This window comes from Cynocephalus volans, chromosome 11 (assembly GCF_027409185.1).
Source record: "Cynocephalus volans isolate mCynVol1 chromosome 11, mCynVol1.pri, whole genome shotgun sequence".
NCBI lineage: Eukaryota > Metazoa > Chordata > Mammalia > Dermoptera > Cynocephalidae > Cynocephalus > Cynocephalus volans.
Genome location: NC_084470.1, coordinates 17,702,951 through 17,717,445, shown reverse-complemented (window position 1 = coordinate 17,717,445; position 14,495 = coordinate 17,702,951). Strand labels below are relative to the sequence as shown.

Genomic DNA, 14,495 nt, shown 5'->3' with positions numbered 1-14,495 from the left:
CCGAGCTAACTGGCCAGCCCAAAGGCTTTTTACTGCAGTGCATTGTCTACTCTGAGATTTCCTGAAAGCAAGTGTTAGCAAGAGGCTAGAAAGGCCTCTCAGAAAGGCGGCCAAGCTGGCAGTGATCAGGGAGCTCCCAGGTGTTTTGCAATCATTTACAGTAAGAACGGATGGAGCCTCCCTTCCTGGCAAGAAAACTGGGGAGGTTGGAGGTGTCTTCGGGTGCAAGTGTCAGTGAGAAGAGCCAGCTCTCCAGGAAGTAGAGAACTACAGAAGTAGTTCACCTAACAGAAGGAACCAGGGAAAAATAGCTCTGGGAATAGGAACAACTGCCAGTTGGGCTTTCTCTCCTGGAGAAGACTCTTGGTTGAGGCTGTCTTCTCTCTCATGCTTTGTCACTTCATCTGAGCCCTGCTCAAGAAGCTGGGCTTTGAAGACACCATGGACTCTGCAGACATCTTCCCTGGTTAGCAGTATGTCCAGTGGCTGTGTTGATGGCAACCAGCTAGCCTCTGACAGTCATTCACAACATCCCCCATGTGGCCACAAGAATAAAAGCACCTTCTTATGGATGAGTGATCCAGTTGTTGTTACTCCCATAAATCCTTAACACCTTAACCAAATGGTACTAGTAAGTGGCAGAGCACCAGAGAAGAGGACACAGTAGCACTCCTGGGATAGAGGGAGTGGGCACTGGCTCACCACTTACACAGCCCACTTGGTCTACTGAACTCAAGCGAGTATGAGAAGATGCCTTCTTTCCTGGATATTAATATTCAAATGAATGTTTACTTAAAACATCTCCTTGTGTCTTTTCAAGACCTGGTTCCATTCTCACAGCCTTCTGCCCACGTGTTCCGCTTGCTGGAACATAGCAGATAGTGTTACCTAGAGATGCTGCCTGTCCCTGAGGCAGGTAGAGATTGCTTGAGCAGGTGCTGAGGGGCTACTGTGGCTCTGGGGCCAGGTAACATTCCACTTGAGGACTGGGGACATGGCATTCTATATTCACTGCTATAGCTGTTCTCTCCGATGCTGGTTTGGTGTAAGGGGGGGTAAGAAAGCATATTCCTTAAAAGCTGTATTCAAGTCAATTGTTTCTGGGATTGTAAAGACTTATTCTTTAGGCTGTTATTTTCTAAAGTAACTTTTAAAAAAAGACAGAAAATCATAGGTCTAAGAACAACTTTCCACATCTGACGTATTTTCCCCATCTTAGGTGGGGCAGGTGGTGTATGTGGGAAAAAGCTCTTGGTAGTGAGGGAAGGAGGAGTGGGCAGAGGGATAAGCTGAGCCATGACCCAGTTGCCAGGGGCCCCAGCCAGTCCCGCTGGGACCTCTGAAGTTGGGATGACCCCTCCAATACCCCGAGGCTGGGCTTTGGTGCCCCTCACTGGCTGTGTGCGAGCTGCTCCTGGGCAGGAAGCCTCAGCCTGTGGGAGGCAGCGCCCTCTGAGAGCGATTCCTGGGGAGTGTCTCGATCCTGGACAGGGCCCATCTGGGCAGAGCACCACAGCATCCACTGACCCACCCCACATTAGCACACTAACAACGAGACCAACGTCATTTTAAGTTATTTATTTTTTTCTATAGTACATCTCATTCAAATCATGAAACAGTGATACATTTTTCCCTCAAGCACTACTAATTTCAGATGCTTTTTCTTTTTTCCTTTTGTTCTTATAGGATGGACAAAAATTCTCACACTTTAATGGTCAAAAAACATCACTCAGAGTTTATTAAAAACAGCTTCCCAGGCCTCACCCTCTGAGCTTCTTAGTGTCTGGAGCAGGTTCTAGGAATGCACGACTTTAAAACTCCCCCAGTCAATTCTGCTGCAGGTGGTCCTTTGAACCACCCTTAGTGGAACACTGTTCAGGGCTTGTCCATTATCTACTGGAAACAGTTTCAGAAAATCCAGGAATAATTAAGTATACAGAAATAGCTCTTCTATAAAATTTCCATATAAAAATAATAGTATTTATTTACAAAGTTGATACTACAAAATAATATATTCGGTTAGGTACTTCAATCTAATAGAGGAAAGTCTACATTAGGCCAGTCAGATGTGGTGTTTTCATTTTCCACTAACTTCTCGTTTAAATTGCTTAAAGCATGTGGCACCACGATGTATCTATCCTTCATGCAAACAAACAAACTATTTTCTGGAAACAAAGCATATCAGCACATGATCAGAGCACAGCATCTTCAAATGAAAAGTGAACAAACTGATGACTTGGACTTACAGCTTTTCCCCCCTCTTTTGTCCAAAAGTCAAGTGAGGTGAGTGGTGAACAAAATAAGTGGAGGAACTCACAGCACTAAAGCATGGTCCCCACAGCTCAGGCCTCCTAAGAAGCCAGTGCAGTAGGTGAGGTGGAGGTTCCATTTTTCAGGATACTGAAAGACTGACTCTGTCATGGTACCTCTGGGAAAGAGAACTGCAGTGTGCCCAGAGAAGCCTTTTGGCAGAAAAGTAGCTGTGTCATCAGAGACTTTTTAGTATGAAAAAAATCTCTGACCCCAGTCTGAACAAGCAAAATTATCAGGCCATGGCTATAAGCTGCCTGGCACGGTGAAAAATGATGTCTGAAGTGAAGCGTGACAGTGATTGGTTTTATGATCCAAACACAATCTCAGGAAGTTTCCTTGGTGAGACAGACATGGACAGAAACAAGCTGGTGTGGCACAAAAGGGTCAGGCGGTAACTCAACCTCAAGCTCCCTACCAATGACTGATGTGAATGAGTCTTTGTGGAGGGATGCGTTTCTTCGCAGCTGTGACTGTCTAAACCTGGAGTCTTGAGTCAAGAGGCCCAAAGCGGACACCACAGCCTTACACTGGGGCTTGGGAGAGGAGCCTCACTCCTGCTCCTCAGGTGTTTGGCACTTGGTGACACAGAGGACTGACAATAATCCAAAAGCCGTGTAGAAGGAGTGTAGTGAATGAAGGCAATGTAGCCCTCACAGGAGGAAGCAGCCCTGGGTTTGGTGCAGACTCTGCCACCAACAGGCTGAAGGATGTTAAGTCAAGCTCTTGGCTTGTTTCACATCTTTGAGTGAGTGGGGTGGGTGCAAGAGATACTCTCTCCCATTCTGATACCCTTGGTGCCAAAGGGATGAGTCCTGACCCTACACTTCAGTTACATGGGCTTCCAATGCATCTATAAGCAGGGAGAATCAAACTCGAAGCCGCCAGAATAGCAAGGGGTCAAGAAAGCACTGAATTCTACGGGCCTTTTATGTAAAGCAAAGGCTATACAAGATTTTGCCTTGTCTACAGCTGCACAGAATACACATAATAGATGAATATACATCCTCCCATCTCGGCGCCATGGTGAGTGGCTGTCTGCTACCATGAGTCACTGTACCTGTCAAGGGACTCCCGGGGTGTACAACTGGAGTGGCCCTACTGTTTCTTCTGTAGCAGACTGTAGAACACAAACGTACGTAGGAAAATTGGGTTCCAGAGATTACCTAAGCATAACTTTTCAGGGACATTTTGGTTATGTAAAGCAGTTATTTCCTGAGATGTTATAAATTATGTGGGCATTTAGCCTGATTTTTTTTTTTTTTTTTTAAAGGCAGAATCTTAAGCAAATATCAGGCTTTTTCCTTTTGAGTAACAGCATTTGGCTTGAGTAGAAGTTTAATCGAACACAGTATTAACTGTGAATTAGAGGGCAGGGAGGCAAATTTCTGAGACATTCAAACGGCATGGTGCAGGCTTCCAGCACACATTGTGGGTCTTTGAAAAATACATATTAATGGCCATCAGTTCTTGGGATCACTGCTTTGGGTGCATGGATATGGGGAATCCATTTGGGAAAACGGTTTAAGTAGTCTAGTCTTCAGCTTCACCAAAGCCAGCCCTCAGGCAGAATAAAGATTTTCTTTTGTCTATCCAGTACAAAAAGTAGGTCTTTATGTACCCAACAACTTAGGAAACATGCAGAAAAGGCCTCCATTTCTAATCACTTTTCTACTGTGTGGGTTCAATGGAAAGTAATTAAGCTAATAATGAGAACTTCATGGATTTGTTAGAATATTCTCTTGGTTTTTGGATACGGCAGGTGGCTAAGTTTGGTATTTTTTAATTTAAAAGTTCCTTAAAAGACTCCAAAATGTATACTTAAAATTGGAACAGTGGGCCCTTTGGAAAGTAGTAGATATTCCAAGTGCATGTTATGGGACAGAATAGCATGTTAAGAAGTACAGAGACATCTGTCTTTCCACTGTCTGACTCAGGACAAATGTCACTTTCTCACAGGGGTTTTCCCAAGCTATCCCAAGCAAAAGCAGCCTTTCCCCCACTGTCTCATTATGCTTTTTTTTTTCCATAGCAATAAATCTGAATGTTTTCTGTTTGTGATCACCTGTTTCCCCAGGAGAATGAGAGCTGTCCAAGGGCAGGGCTGTCCCTGGTCCCTGCTCTGTCCCCAATTCTTGGCACATAGTAAGTACTCGGATACTCACTGAATGGTTAAATCTTTACATTCACTGTCCAACCCCTAACCCATACTTACCACTAAGGCCACACAGTTTTAAGGTCTATGTCACAGATTTGCTAAGTAAGGACAGCCCACTTGAGTAGGAGGATGTCTGACAGGTGTTCAAGGGCCTTGACATGAACAAGGTGAAACAGGCCTCTCTCTATCGTGTGCTCCCGTCACCCACAATGTCTCAGGGGCCTACAGTCACATCTGTACTTGCAGCAACTTTGCTGTCTCTATGACCCAAGTAGCCAGAGTTGTGGTTTAGCAAACAGTCGAGTTACAGATGTCTGCAAGGCTAAACTGAGCTCCTCCTTTGTAATTACTTCCACCTGAATTATCTGACAGGGGCTACTTTGTTTTTGAGGACTGACCCTGGCATTATTTTTCAAATACGGCAGAGTACTGTTACAACTGTAAATTTTCCTGGTAAAATGGCAGAAATTACAGAGATTTTTCTCCCAATCACTTCTTTAAAGACTTAAATTGAAGGATGCAAAGACATGTGGCCACATCCATGGTTTTCTAGGGCTGTTGAGAGGTGGAAGATTGCTGTGTTAGCCCCTCCTTTGTTGGCTTCTCCCAAGGCCTTCCACAATCATAAAGCACAACGTACATAGACACTCACTGAAACTGCTTTTCAACCCATGAAAAGAGTAGGTGGATGAGAGAAAGACAATAGTGGGGAAAGCCTAGGGAGCACCTGAGGGCCTGAAGCACTGCTGTGTATGCTGCAGCCTTGCTTTTACCACTAAGAGTAAAACATACAGGGCCTGGTGTTTCCTGCACATGTGCTAAATGTAGCAAGAATTAACTGACTGAATGACCCTACACTCTTGAAAGGGTAACAGCCAAACTGACCCTCAGTGGAGATAAGGCCTCTCGAACTCCCCAAAAAGCAGACTCTGACCAGCACCATCTGAGAGGGGTGGGGTGTGTGTGCACACGCAAGTAAGCCCATGTGCTACTCCTACAGAGAAGCCGGGACTGTTGTGACCGCAATTTCATAACATTTTCACTTTGATTTCTACATGAAATTGTGACTCAGTGCTGAATTTTAGACCCAGATAAATATGTTAAGAGGAGATATAGAATAACAGAATTTATCTTTCTAAACATCTCAACCTAGTTTTTTTCCAGGTAAGGTTTTACACCAGCAGCATGTACTGGTGACTAGCGTCACTCTGTGAGATGTCCTCAGCAGTAACCCAAACACATCACTCAGGAATGGAGGCAAATGCCACACGCCTATGGTGGAGATGGCCAAAGGAGGGCACCAATAAAGATAAGAGTCTTTGGTTGCCTTTTTTAAAAATAAAATCCATATTTTATCAATTTAAAGCACTACAGCAGCAGAGATAGGAAAGGAGATGGTTTCCCAAGAACTCTAGCAAGGATTTTGCTATTTGGTAGAGGAATAGTTATAATAATTAATGTACCTGTCTTAAATTTTGAAATGTATCTTAGTACCTGTAGTTCAATATTTTGAAGAGTAAAAAGGTGGCTGTTACCTTTGGCCTTTCCAGGTCGCTGCTAGGTCTCCTTTAAGTACAGAGATGAGAAAGAATGGGGTTAGTAGAGGCAGCAGCAGCCCCTTGAAGGATGGTTTGGAAGGACATCCCGTTTTACCTGACCTGTGAAGCTGACAGTTTTCGGGTAGAAATATCTCCTGCAGGGCCCATGGGAATCTGTTGCAGCCTTTGAAGTGTTCAGGACTGCTCCCATGTGACCGGTCTGAAAGGTGGGCTCCAGAACTCAAACTATGACAGAATTCTCTAAAAAATGCTTTGCTCTCTCTACCTGCCCTCTTGAATACTCTGAGTCTGCACTATGGCTTATTTCTGACAAAATGAAAGTTTTGTCTCAAAGGAGCTTAAGCTAAAGTTGTATGTTCTTGTTTATTAGTTTTTATGGCCTTAATAAAAATTTCAAGCCAGCCAAAGCTTTCGTCCCCAGCTCACTGTAAGCATGCTGGCAGATCTTTAAAAAGGTGTCACAGGATTGAGGCTGCACTTTTCTCATGGGATTTAGAAAAAAACATTGGGCCAAACTTAGTGCTGGGGGCAGAGATGCTAGATGCACAATTGTGGGACAAATCCATACGACTCAACTCAAAATTCTAGAGTTAATTCTCCCATTATTATTTGTTCCTTTTCAAGGCCTTACTGAGAAATTAAGCCGGGCTTGGCCATGGTGGCAGATGTCTCTACACTCCTCAATTCAAAGGAGCAGTAGTTGTGAACATACCAGCAGTGCAGCAGTGCTAACGGCATCTTTGGCTATGAAGTAACATACTATACACCACACTACTACATATTCAATCAACTGGAGTGTTCAATGTTTTTCCATGTTTCTGTGAAACACTGAATATCGGTTTAGTTTAAAATGTAATTTACCAGGAATAAAGGTAAACCGATAAGGTCATTTTGATTAATACAAATGTGAAAAAAGTTGACATGTACAAGAAAACATTGCTGTTCATATTCTTGAAATAGACTTTTAAGACAAAAGTAATGACATACGGTTCATTTTCACAAATTGCACACAAGGTAAAATCACACAATTACTGCAGGGAACTGTAAGCAAGCATCTCAGTCATAGGAATTTTTTTGTTTGTTTTAAAAGAAAAAGCTGTATGAAATGCATAGCTTTGATTAGAACTATAGATAAGTCCATCTCTGTAAAACTCCAGATTTAGAATGCTGGGCAAAAGGCAGTGCTGGCGAAGTATTTAATGCACATGAAAATGCGATTCTATTTTGGCTTCCAGAAGTAGCCCTAATAAATTCTATGCACCAATGCATTGGCTAATAACAATCATTTCAGTTTTACTATAAATTATTCTAAATGTCACTTAAGTACTTAAGAATTAGCGCTCGCTCCTTTCTAGAAGCTGTCTAAGGCAGCTGATGCGTAAAGCACCTCAACTAGACTTTCAACTAGTTCAGCAGTTTAGTCTGTGCTCCTTGGGCCACAAGGATTGCCATCTATAACCCTCACTGTATAAGTCTCCCTACTGGAGACTTTCATGTTCATTTCTGCCTTGTAAAAGACAGCCCAGGCAAGGGAGAGAAACATGATCGTCAAGAACTGTTCCTTGCAGCAATCTCAATCCTAAGAATGATTATGCAGGTGTGGGGAATACAAAGATCCCACCTCAGAAGATAAACGAGCTGCATTCACACTGCCAGTTCTTCAGGGATTATTCCCCCTCTCTCTCCTCAGAAAACATGCTTTGTTTGCGATGTGATCTACGGCTCTGTTGATCAGAGTTTTCATTCATGCTATGTTAACTTTCATCTCAAGCATCTCAGCCTTCATGTAATTTGCTTATTGTGTTTCTCTAGTTTTCACTGAACACACAGTGCAAACAAAGGCAAAGACTGAAGCAATCATTTAAAAAACAAGAGCTCACACTAAAAACACACATGAGCGTCAATATTAAAACGTGGGCTTCCTCCTGTCTTTATTCTGGGGAGGAGGAATCCTCCTCGTCATCTTCCTCGTCTTCATCGTTGAACGAACAGGGGGTCTCGCCTCGGGACTCAGAGCAGTGAGAGGCCGCACTGCTGGACTGGTGACTGTTTGGGGCAAGGAGCTGCCCAGTTGCTAAGGCCACTTCAGCATCCAAGCATAACCCTTGGTTTACGCTAGTAAACAATTAAAAACACACAGGCTCATTAACGTGGTATAAACACGTTTTGTAAAACAGGAATAAAAACACAGGAAGGAGGTGCCACTGGCAAGATCGGCCACAAACCTGCTCAGGTCCTCTGCCGGTAGTAACAAACCCTGCCTCTCCCCTTCAGAGAGTCAAGGTTTTGTGGTTTGCCTTTCTAACCTTGAAAAATATACGTACCTTGACTGGGGTAAGTTGGCACCGGTGGTCAGGTCTAAATTTGAAACTGACTGGGTAGAGTTCAAAAGTAGTCCCTGATTTAACCAAGAAGGTCCTGTGGAGATATCTGAAGAAAAAAACAACAGAAAATGTTGTCTCTGCAAGTTCTGTGGCTGCTGTTTCAGTGTGAAGAAAGCCCAGAAAATTAAGGGATAAACCTATTTTTAATCACAGCTAGACAATTCTTCTGCCCTAGGAAGAACCCAGGTTTCTTCATTTTCATAGGAAAAAAAAATTTTTTTTTTCCTAGAACATAAGAGTATGAAAAAAATATAGGAAGGCAGACTATAGGGAGAAAACATTCAAATTAAAACAATCACAGTCTTTTTTTTTCTTAGGTAAGACCGCCAGAGCACACTGGTACTGGGTACAATGATCAGTATACTATCCTGGATACCTGTTGTCCTCATCAAAAAGACCTTGACTCTGGTGTTAATAGCCAAAGCCAGGAGTAGGTACAATGAAAGTCAAATCAGAAATACCTTAGGTAAGAAGGACACCCTGCTTATGGTGCAGACATATTTTTGCCAAAACCTCCACCGCAGTCTTTTCAAGTGCTCTGTTGGTGAACTCAATGTTATTACTCATCAAAGATCTACTCTTTTGTCCTGACAAGTTTTTTCTTGATGTCCTTTATGCTACAATTCAAACTAGCCCTTATTTTAAAAAGCTATATGCAGTCCTATTTTTAATGAGGGTGAAACAGACATTACTGTTTTAGTCCACTGAAAATATTTTGAGTAGATCCTTGCACTCATTGTCTATGCTTATACCACATTTCTCCTATTATAACACTGATCAATTCTTATTATAATTTTACTTGTTAAATACTTATCTCCCTATGTAGAAATGTTAGTTCAAAAGCAGCAGTAACTGAAACATATAAGATTTAAATGTTACTGATTATAGCCTCCTTCAACAGTGACTTTACAAAATAGGTGGTAGATACATTAAAAATATGCTTCTAAAAAGAAATTCTTTAGAAATATCACATGTTCTCACTTATTTGTGGGAGCTAAAAATAAATAAATAAGTACACACACACAAACAAACGGGGTGGGGTGGGGAAGAAGACACAACAATCACAATTCCTTGAACTTGTTAAGACAAGAGAACAGATATGATGTTGATGGGTGGGAGGGGAAGAGAGGGGGGGAGGGAGGATTCGGTAAAGAAACACGAAAATCAACTACATTGTAAATAAAATAAAATAAAATAAAAAATAAGAAATTCTTTGACTTACACTGTAAAACCAAACGTATACTTAGAAAATGCAATTTCACAAAATGAACTTTTATTTAATCAAAATATTTTTGCAATTACTGTGCAAAAAAAAAAAAAAAAAAAAAAAGAAACCATGTGTACTGAGATCCTGCCATTGTTTGACCAAGGGAGAAGACATTCCCATATAGGGAAAAAGTAAACTAAATGACTAAATTAATTTTAGAATGGTCTTGTGAATCTTCTTCTTCGCAGGCTAAGGCAGTTGTGAAAAAAAAGGATTTCAATTCTAAGAAGAATAGCAGTCTTTAAGTACATTAAATAAGGGCAAGTCTGTATAAGAAAATGAAATTAAAGCCAGAATCCTATGCTGAATATTAATTAGTATATAAAACTATGGAAACTTTCTGCCAGAACACAGCTTACTTGTTTGTGAACATCACACATTACATTTTCTTTTTACAATGAATTTGAAAGGCCTACATCTCTTTCACATTATCATAGGATCCACACAATGGTTCTCACACTCTTACCCAAGAACCATTCTGTCCCTTTACCCTCTAAAGGCACACGTTTCTTCCTTTGACCTAACCAGCAGAAAGTCTGTATCCCAGGCCACAAATGAGGTCATGAAGGGCTCAAAACCACAGAGCCTGCCTAATCGCCCTGAGCCTTTTCACTGGGAATAAGCTAATATAAAGTCCTGGTGGTTTATTGAGTAAGCCCTTCATTCAACTCCTGCTAGACTGCCAGTTTGACTGGACTGCTGATGAACAGCAGGACCTGCACCTGTGAGCGTGGGGAGGAGGGAGCAGGGTGGAGATCTGGGACAGGCTGGCTGAGGGGCAAGCACGGAGGAGCAGGGGCGTGTTTGCAGGAGGTGGATGGTGCCAATTGAAGCACTAAGTCAAATGGAAACCAAGTCTCAATCAACAAACTTCTGTTGTGAGCGAAGGGTCCAAACCATAAAACAAAATAAAAACTACCTTTCTGTTTATATTTGATTTAATATACCTTATAATTAATATGAAAATGCCTTTAAAAACTGATATAAAATTCTAGGTGGTAATACTTATAAATGAAGGAAACAGGAGAGAGCAAAGGCAAAAACACTGTTTAGGTATTCAAATTATATTTGCAGAATATGTAAGATTATCAGGAATTAGGATAATCATGAAGATTTCCGAATTAGTGAAATATACCTGAATTACAGATCATGCAAAACCTAGTGTTTCTTTTTTCAGTATACTCTTATAATTCATAATAAAAAAGCAAGTAACTCAATTAAAAAATGGGCAAAGGATCTGAACAGATGTTTCTCTAAGAAGATATACAATGGCCAATAAAAAGATGAAATGATGCTGAAAATCACAAGTCATGAGGGAAATTCAAATCAAAATCACAGTGAGATACCACTTCACCTCCACTAGGATGGCTATAACTAAAAAGATGGATAATAACACTGTTCAGAAGATTATGAATTAATTAGAACCCTCATACACAGCCAGTAGAATTGTAAAGTGGTACAACCACTTTGGAAAATGGTTTGGCATTTCCTCAAAATGTTTTTTTTTTTTTTTTTTTTAAAAGATGACCGGTAAGGGGATCTTAACCCTTGACTTGGTGTTGTCAGCACCATGCTCTCCCAAGTGAGCCAACCAGCCATCCCTATATAGGGATCCAAACCCTTGGCCTTTGTGTTATCAGCACCGCACTCTCCCAAGTGAGCCATGGGCCAGCCCTTCCTCAAAATGTTAAACACAGAGTTACCATATAATCCAGCAATTCCACTCCCAGGTATACACCCAACAGAGCTGAAAACATATGTTCACACAAAAACTTTTACAAGCATATTTACAGCAGTATCATTCAAAACACTCAAAAAGTGGAAACAGTGTAACTAAAGGATGGATAAACAAAGTGTGGTACCTCCATACAATGGGATATTATTTGGCCATAAAAAGGAATGAAGTACTGATAATGCACAGCATGGATAAACCTTGAAAACATTATGCTAAGTGAAAGAAGCCATATACAAAAGGTCACATATTATATGATTTCATTTACATGAAATGTCCAGAATAGACAAATCCATAGTGGTGGAAAGGAGATTAGTGGATGCCAAGGACTGGGGGAATGGGAAGTGACTGCTAATGGCTATGGAGTTTCATTTTGGGGTTATAAAAGCGTTCTGGAATTAGTGGTGATGGTTGCACAACTGTGTGAATATACTAAAACACCACTGTGAATTGCACACTTTAAAATGGTGTATTTTATGGTTTGTGAATTAATCTCAATTTAAATTACAATGATACTATTTCAGACTCACCTGACAGGGAAAACAGAACACTTCTGCAGGTGAGAGTGTAATTTGGTAAAATCAAATTGAAATTTTGGGCACTGTCTGGTAAAGCTGCAGATGTACTCAATTTTGACCCAACAATTTCAATCTATATATTTGCTCACAGGCGTACAGGAATGTAAAGCAGCACTGTATTTTAATATTGAGAAATTAGAAATAAACTAAAGGTTTATGATCAGAAAAATAAAAAAATAAACATATTCGTATAATGGAATCTTATACAGAAGTAAAAATGTATGAATTATGGCTACAGTAAATCACATGGATGAATCTAATGAACATAAAGTTAAAGTGAAAAAAATCAAATCAGCAAAGAATATATCACCATGATTCTATTTATATAAAGGTCAGAAGTAGGCAAAACTAATTAATAAATTGTTTCCAGTTTACCATAGTTGTTTGCATCTCTAAAGAAAAGCAAGTGAATGATAAACAAGAAATTCGAGTGGTTACATATAAAGGGGGCGGAAAGGGCACAGAACTGAGGGTGGCCATGCAGTGGACTTTAATGGCAATGTTCTTTTTCCTAAGCTGGGTGGTAGATTCATGGATAAAAACAATTTAAGACTGGGAGAGAGGAAAAAGGAACAGTAAGTAAATATAGTCAACTTGAGAAGTTTTACTGTAAAGAGGAGTGATGAATCTGTATTTACCGTGTACTGTTCCTTTTTTCTGACATTTAAACTTTTACATTCTTCCTCTTTGAATCCAATTTTAATAGGATATTTCTAATCTTATGTATCAATAGATAATAGATACATAGTAGTCTTCCCTTATCTACAGTTTCACTTTCTGAAGTTCCAAAAATATTAAAAGGAGTATTCCAGAAATAAACAATTCATAAATTTTAAATTGCGTGCCATTCTGAGTGTTGTGATGGAATCTCACACCTTTCTGCCTGGGGCATGAATCATCCCTTTGTCTAGCATATCCACGTCTTGCACAAGTTACCCGTCCATTAGTCACTTAGTAGCTGTCTAGGTTATCAGGTCAACTATCACAGGATCTCAATGCTTGTGTTCAAATAGCCCTTATTTTACTTAATAATGGCCCTAAAGGGCAAAAGTGTTGATGCTGGCAATTTGGATATGCCAAAGAGAAGCTGAGGTGCTTTCTTTATGTGAAAAAGTGAAAGTTCTCAACTTAAAAAAATCATATGCTGAAGCTGCTAAGATCTACAGCAAGAATGAATCCTCTACCTGTGAAACTGTGAAGAAGGAAAAAGAAACTTTCTAGTTTTGCTGTCATACTTCACACTACAAGAGTTACAGCCATAAAGTATGACAGATGCTTAGGTAAGATGGAAAAGACATTAAATTTGTGGGTGAAGACAGGAACAGAAACATGTTTGGAGTTGACAGCAATCAGATTCAGAACTATCCGTGGTTTCAGGCCTCACTGTGGAACATACCTACGAGGATAAGTGGGGACTACTGTAACAAAGCATTCCACTAGAGCAGGGTGGCGTGTACCTACTTTCATTTGTAAACTGCCCAAAGTTGCCCTTGAAGTATCCAGAGAGCACTAAGAGAGAAAAAATTTTAAAAGCTCTTTTATCGAGCTGTTACTAAAAGCTTACACTTAACTAGGCTCTAGGCTGGGTACTGGGAATTACAGATAAAAGATCTCTGTGAAGAGCCACATTTAGTGGTGAGTCAGCCAATTTACACGTATATAGTGTATACTGTATAGATTTAAGTTCACAATGTTATGAAAACAATGTATTTAATCTAATTTTTTGAAAAAGGTCCTACATTTATTATACAAAGTGTTAAAAGTCTCATTTGGTGATAAAAGCACAAATTTTCTAAAATTTTGCAGTTTTATATGAAAAAGCTTTTAACAAGTTAGGGTTTGACATTTAATCAGGGACAACATGTGAAAACATCAGTTAATATACCTGTGATATAACCTTCTAAAGCCTTTGGCACCAGTGATTTAGCAAGTTTCAGATCCTCCAGAGAGCATTTGCCTGACTCCAGGCCAAAGGACATTCCCATCCGCTTCAGTACTTCTATGTCATCATGGATCTCAAACGTGTTGTCAAAATTAAAAAGATATTCAAACCTGCATCAGGAAACAAAGTTAGTATGGGGTTTTCAATGGTATTGGAGAGGTCTGAACAGTTTTAAACCCTGTACTTTAAATAACAGAATGAGGGCCTGAGTTCAGCTACGGTACTAGGAATTGTTACCACATGGAGTGTACTGCTGTGTTCAGGGGAATGACATCTCAAATAAGCCACTCTGCCAATTGAAACAACTTTCCTGTGACAGACAATAGGAATCCATAAACTTCAGCCCTAACGCTGCTGCAAACAGGAGACAGAAATTTTGTTCTAAATCCAACGCTTTTCAAAGTTGTCTACAGCTTTGCCACAAAAGGAAAGCCTCCCTAGTTTAATACATGATACCTGTATTATAAGTCGGCCTATTAGTTTTGAGGAAAAAGACATTTTGAATGCTTACTCCATTTTTATGAGCCAAGTGTTAGCTACAGCATACTTTAGATAAGCAATAAAT

At 40.4% G+C, this 14,495-nt stretch overlaps 1 protein-coding gene across 8 annotated transcripts in view; it reads right to left on the bottom strand.

The window, feature by feature from the left end:
• Positions 1-1,601: 1,601 nt before the first annotated feature.
• TFDP2 (transcription factor Dp-2) overlaps positions 1,602-14,495 on the bottom strand; it is a 169,190-nt gene continuing 156,296 nt past the window's right edge. For all 8 annotated transcript variants that reach the window (XM_063113517.1, XM_063113513.1, XM_063113514.1 and 5 more), the window contains 3 exons: positions 13,874-14,040; positions 8,352-8,457; positions 1,602-8,142 (listed from right to left, as the gene is read on the bottom strand). In XM_063113517.1, the coding sequence (XP_062969587.1) occupies positions 7,959-8,142; positions 8,352-8,457; positions 13,874-14,040 (457 nt within the window). In that variant the 3' untranslated portion in view covers positions 1,602-7,958. The remainder of the gene's footprint in view (positions 8,143-8,351; positions 8,458-13,873; positions 14,041-14,495) is intronic.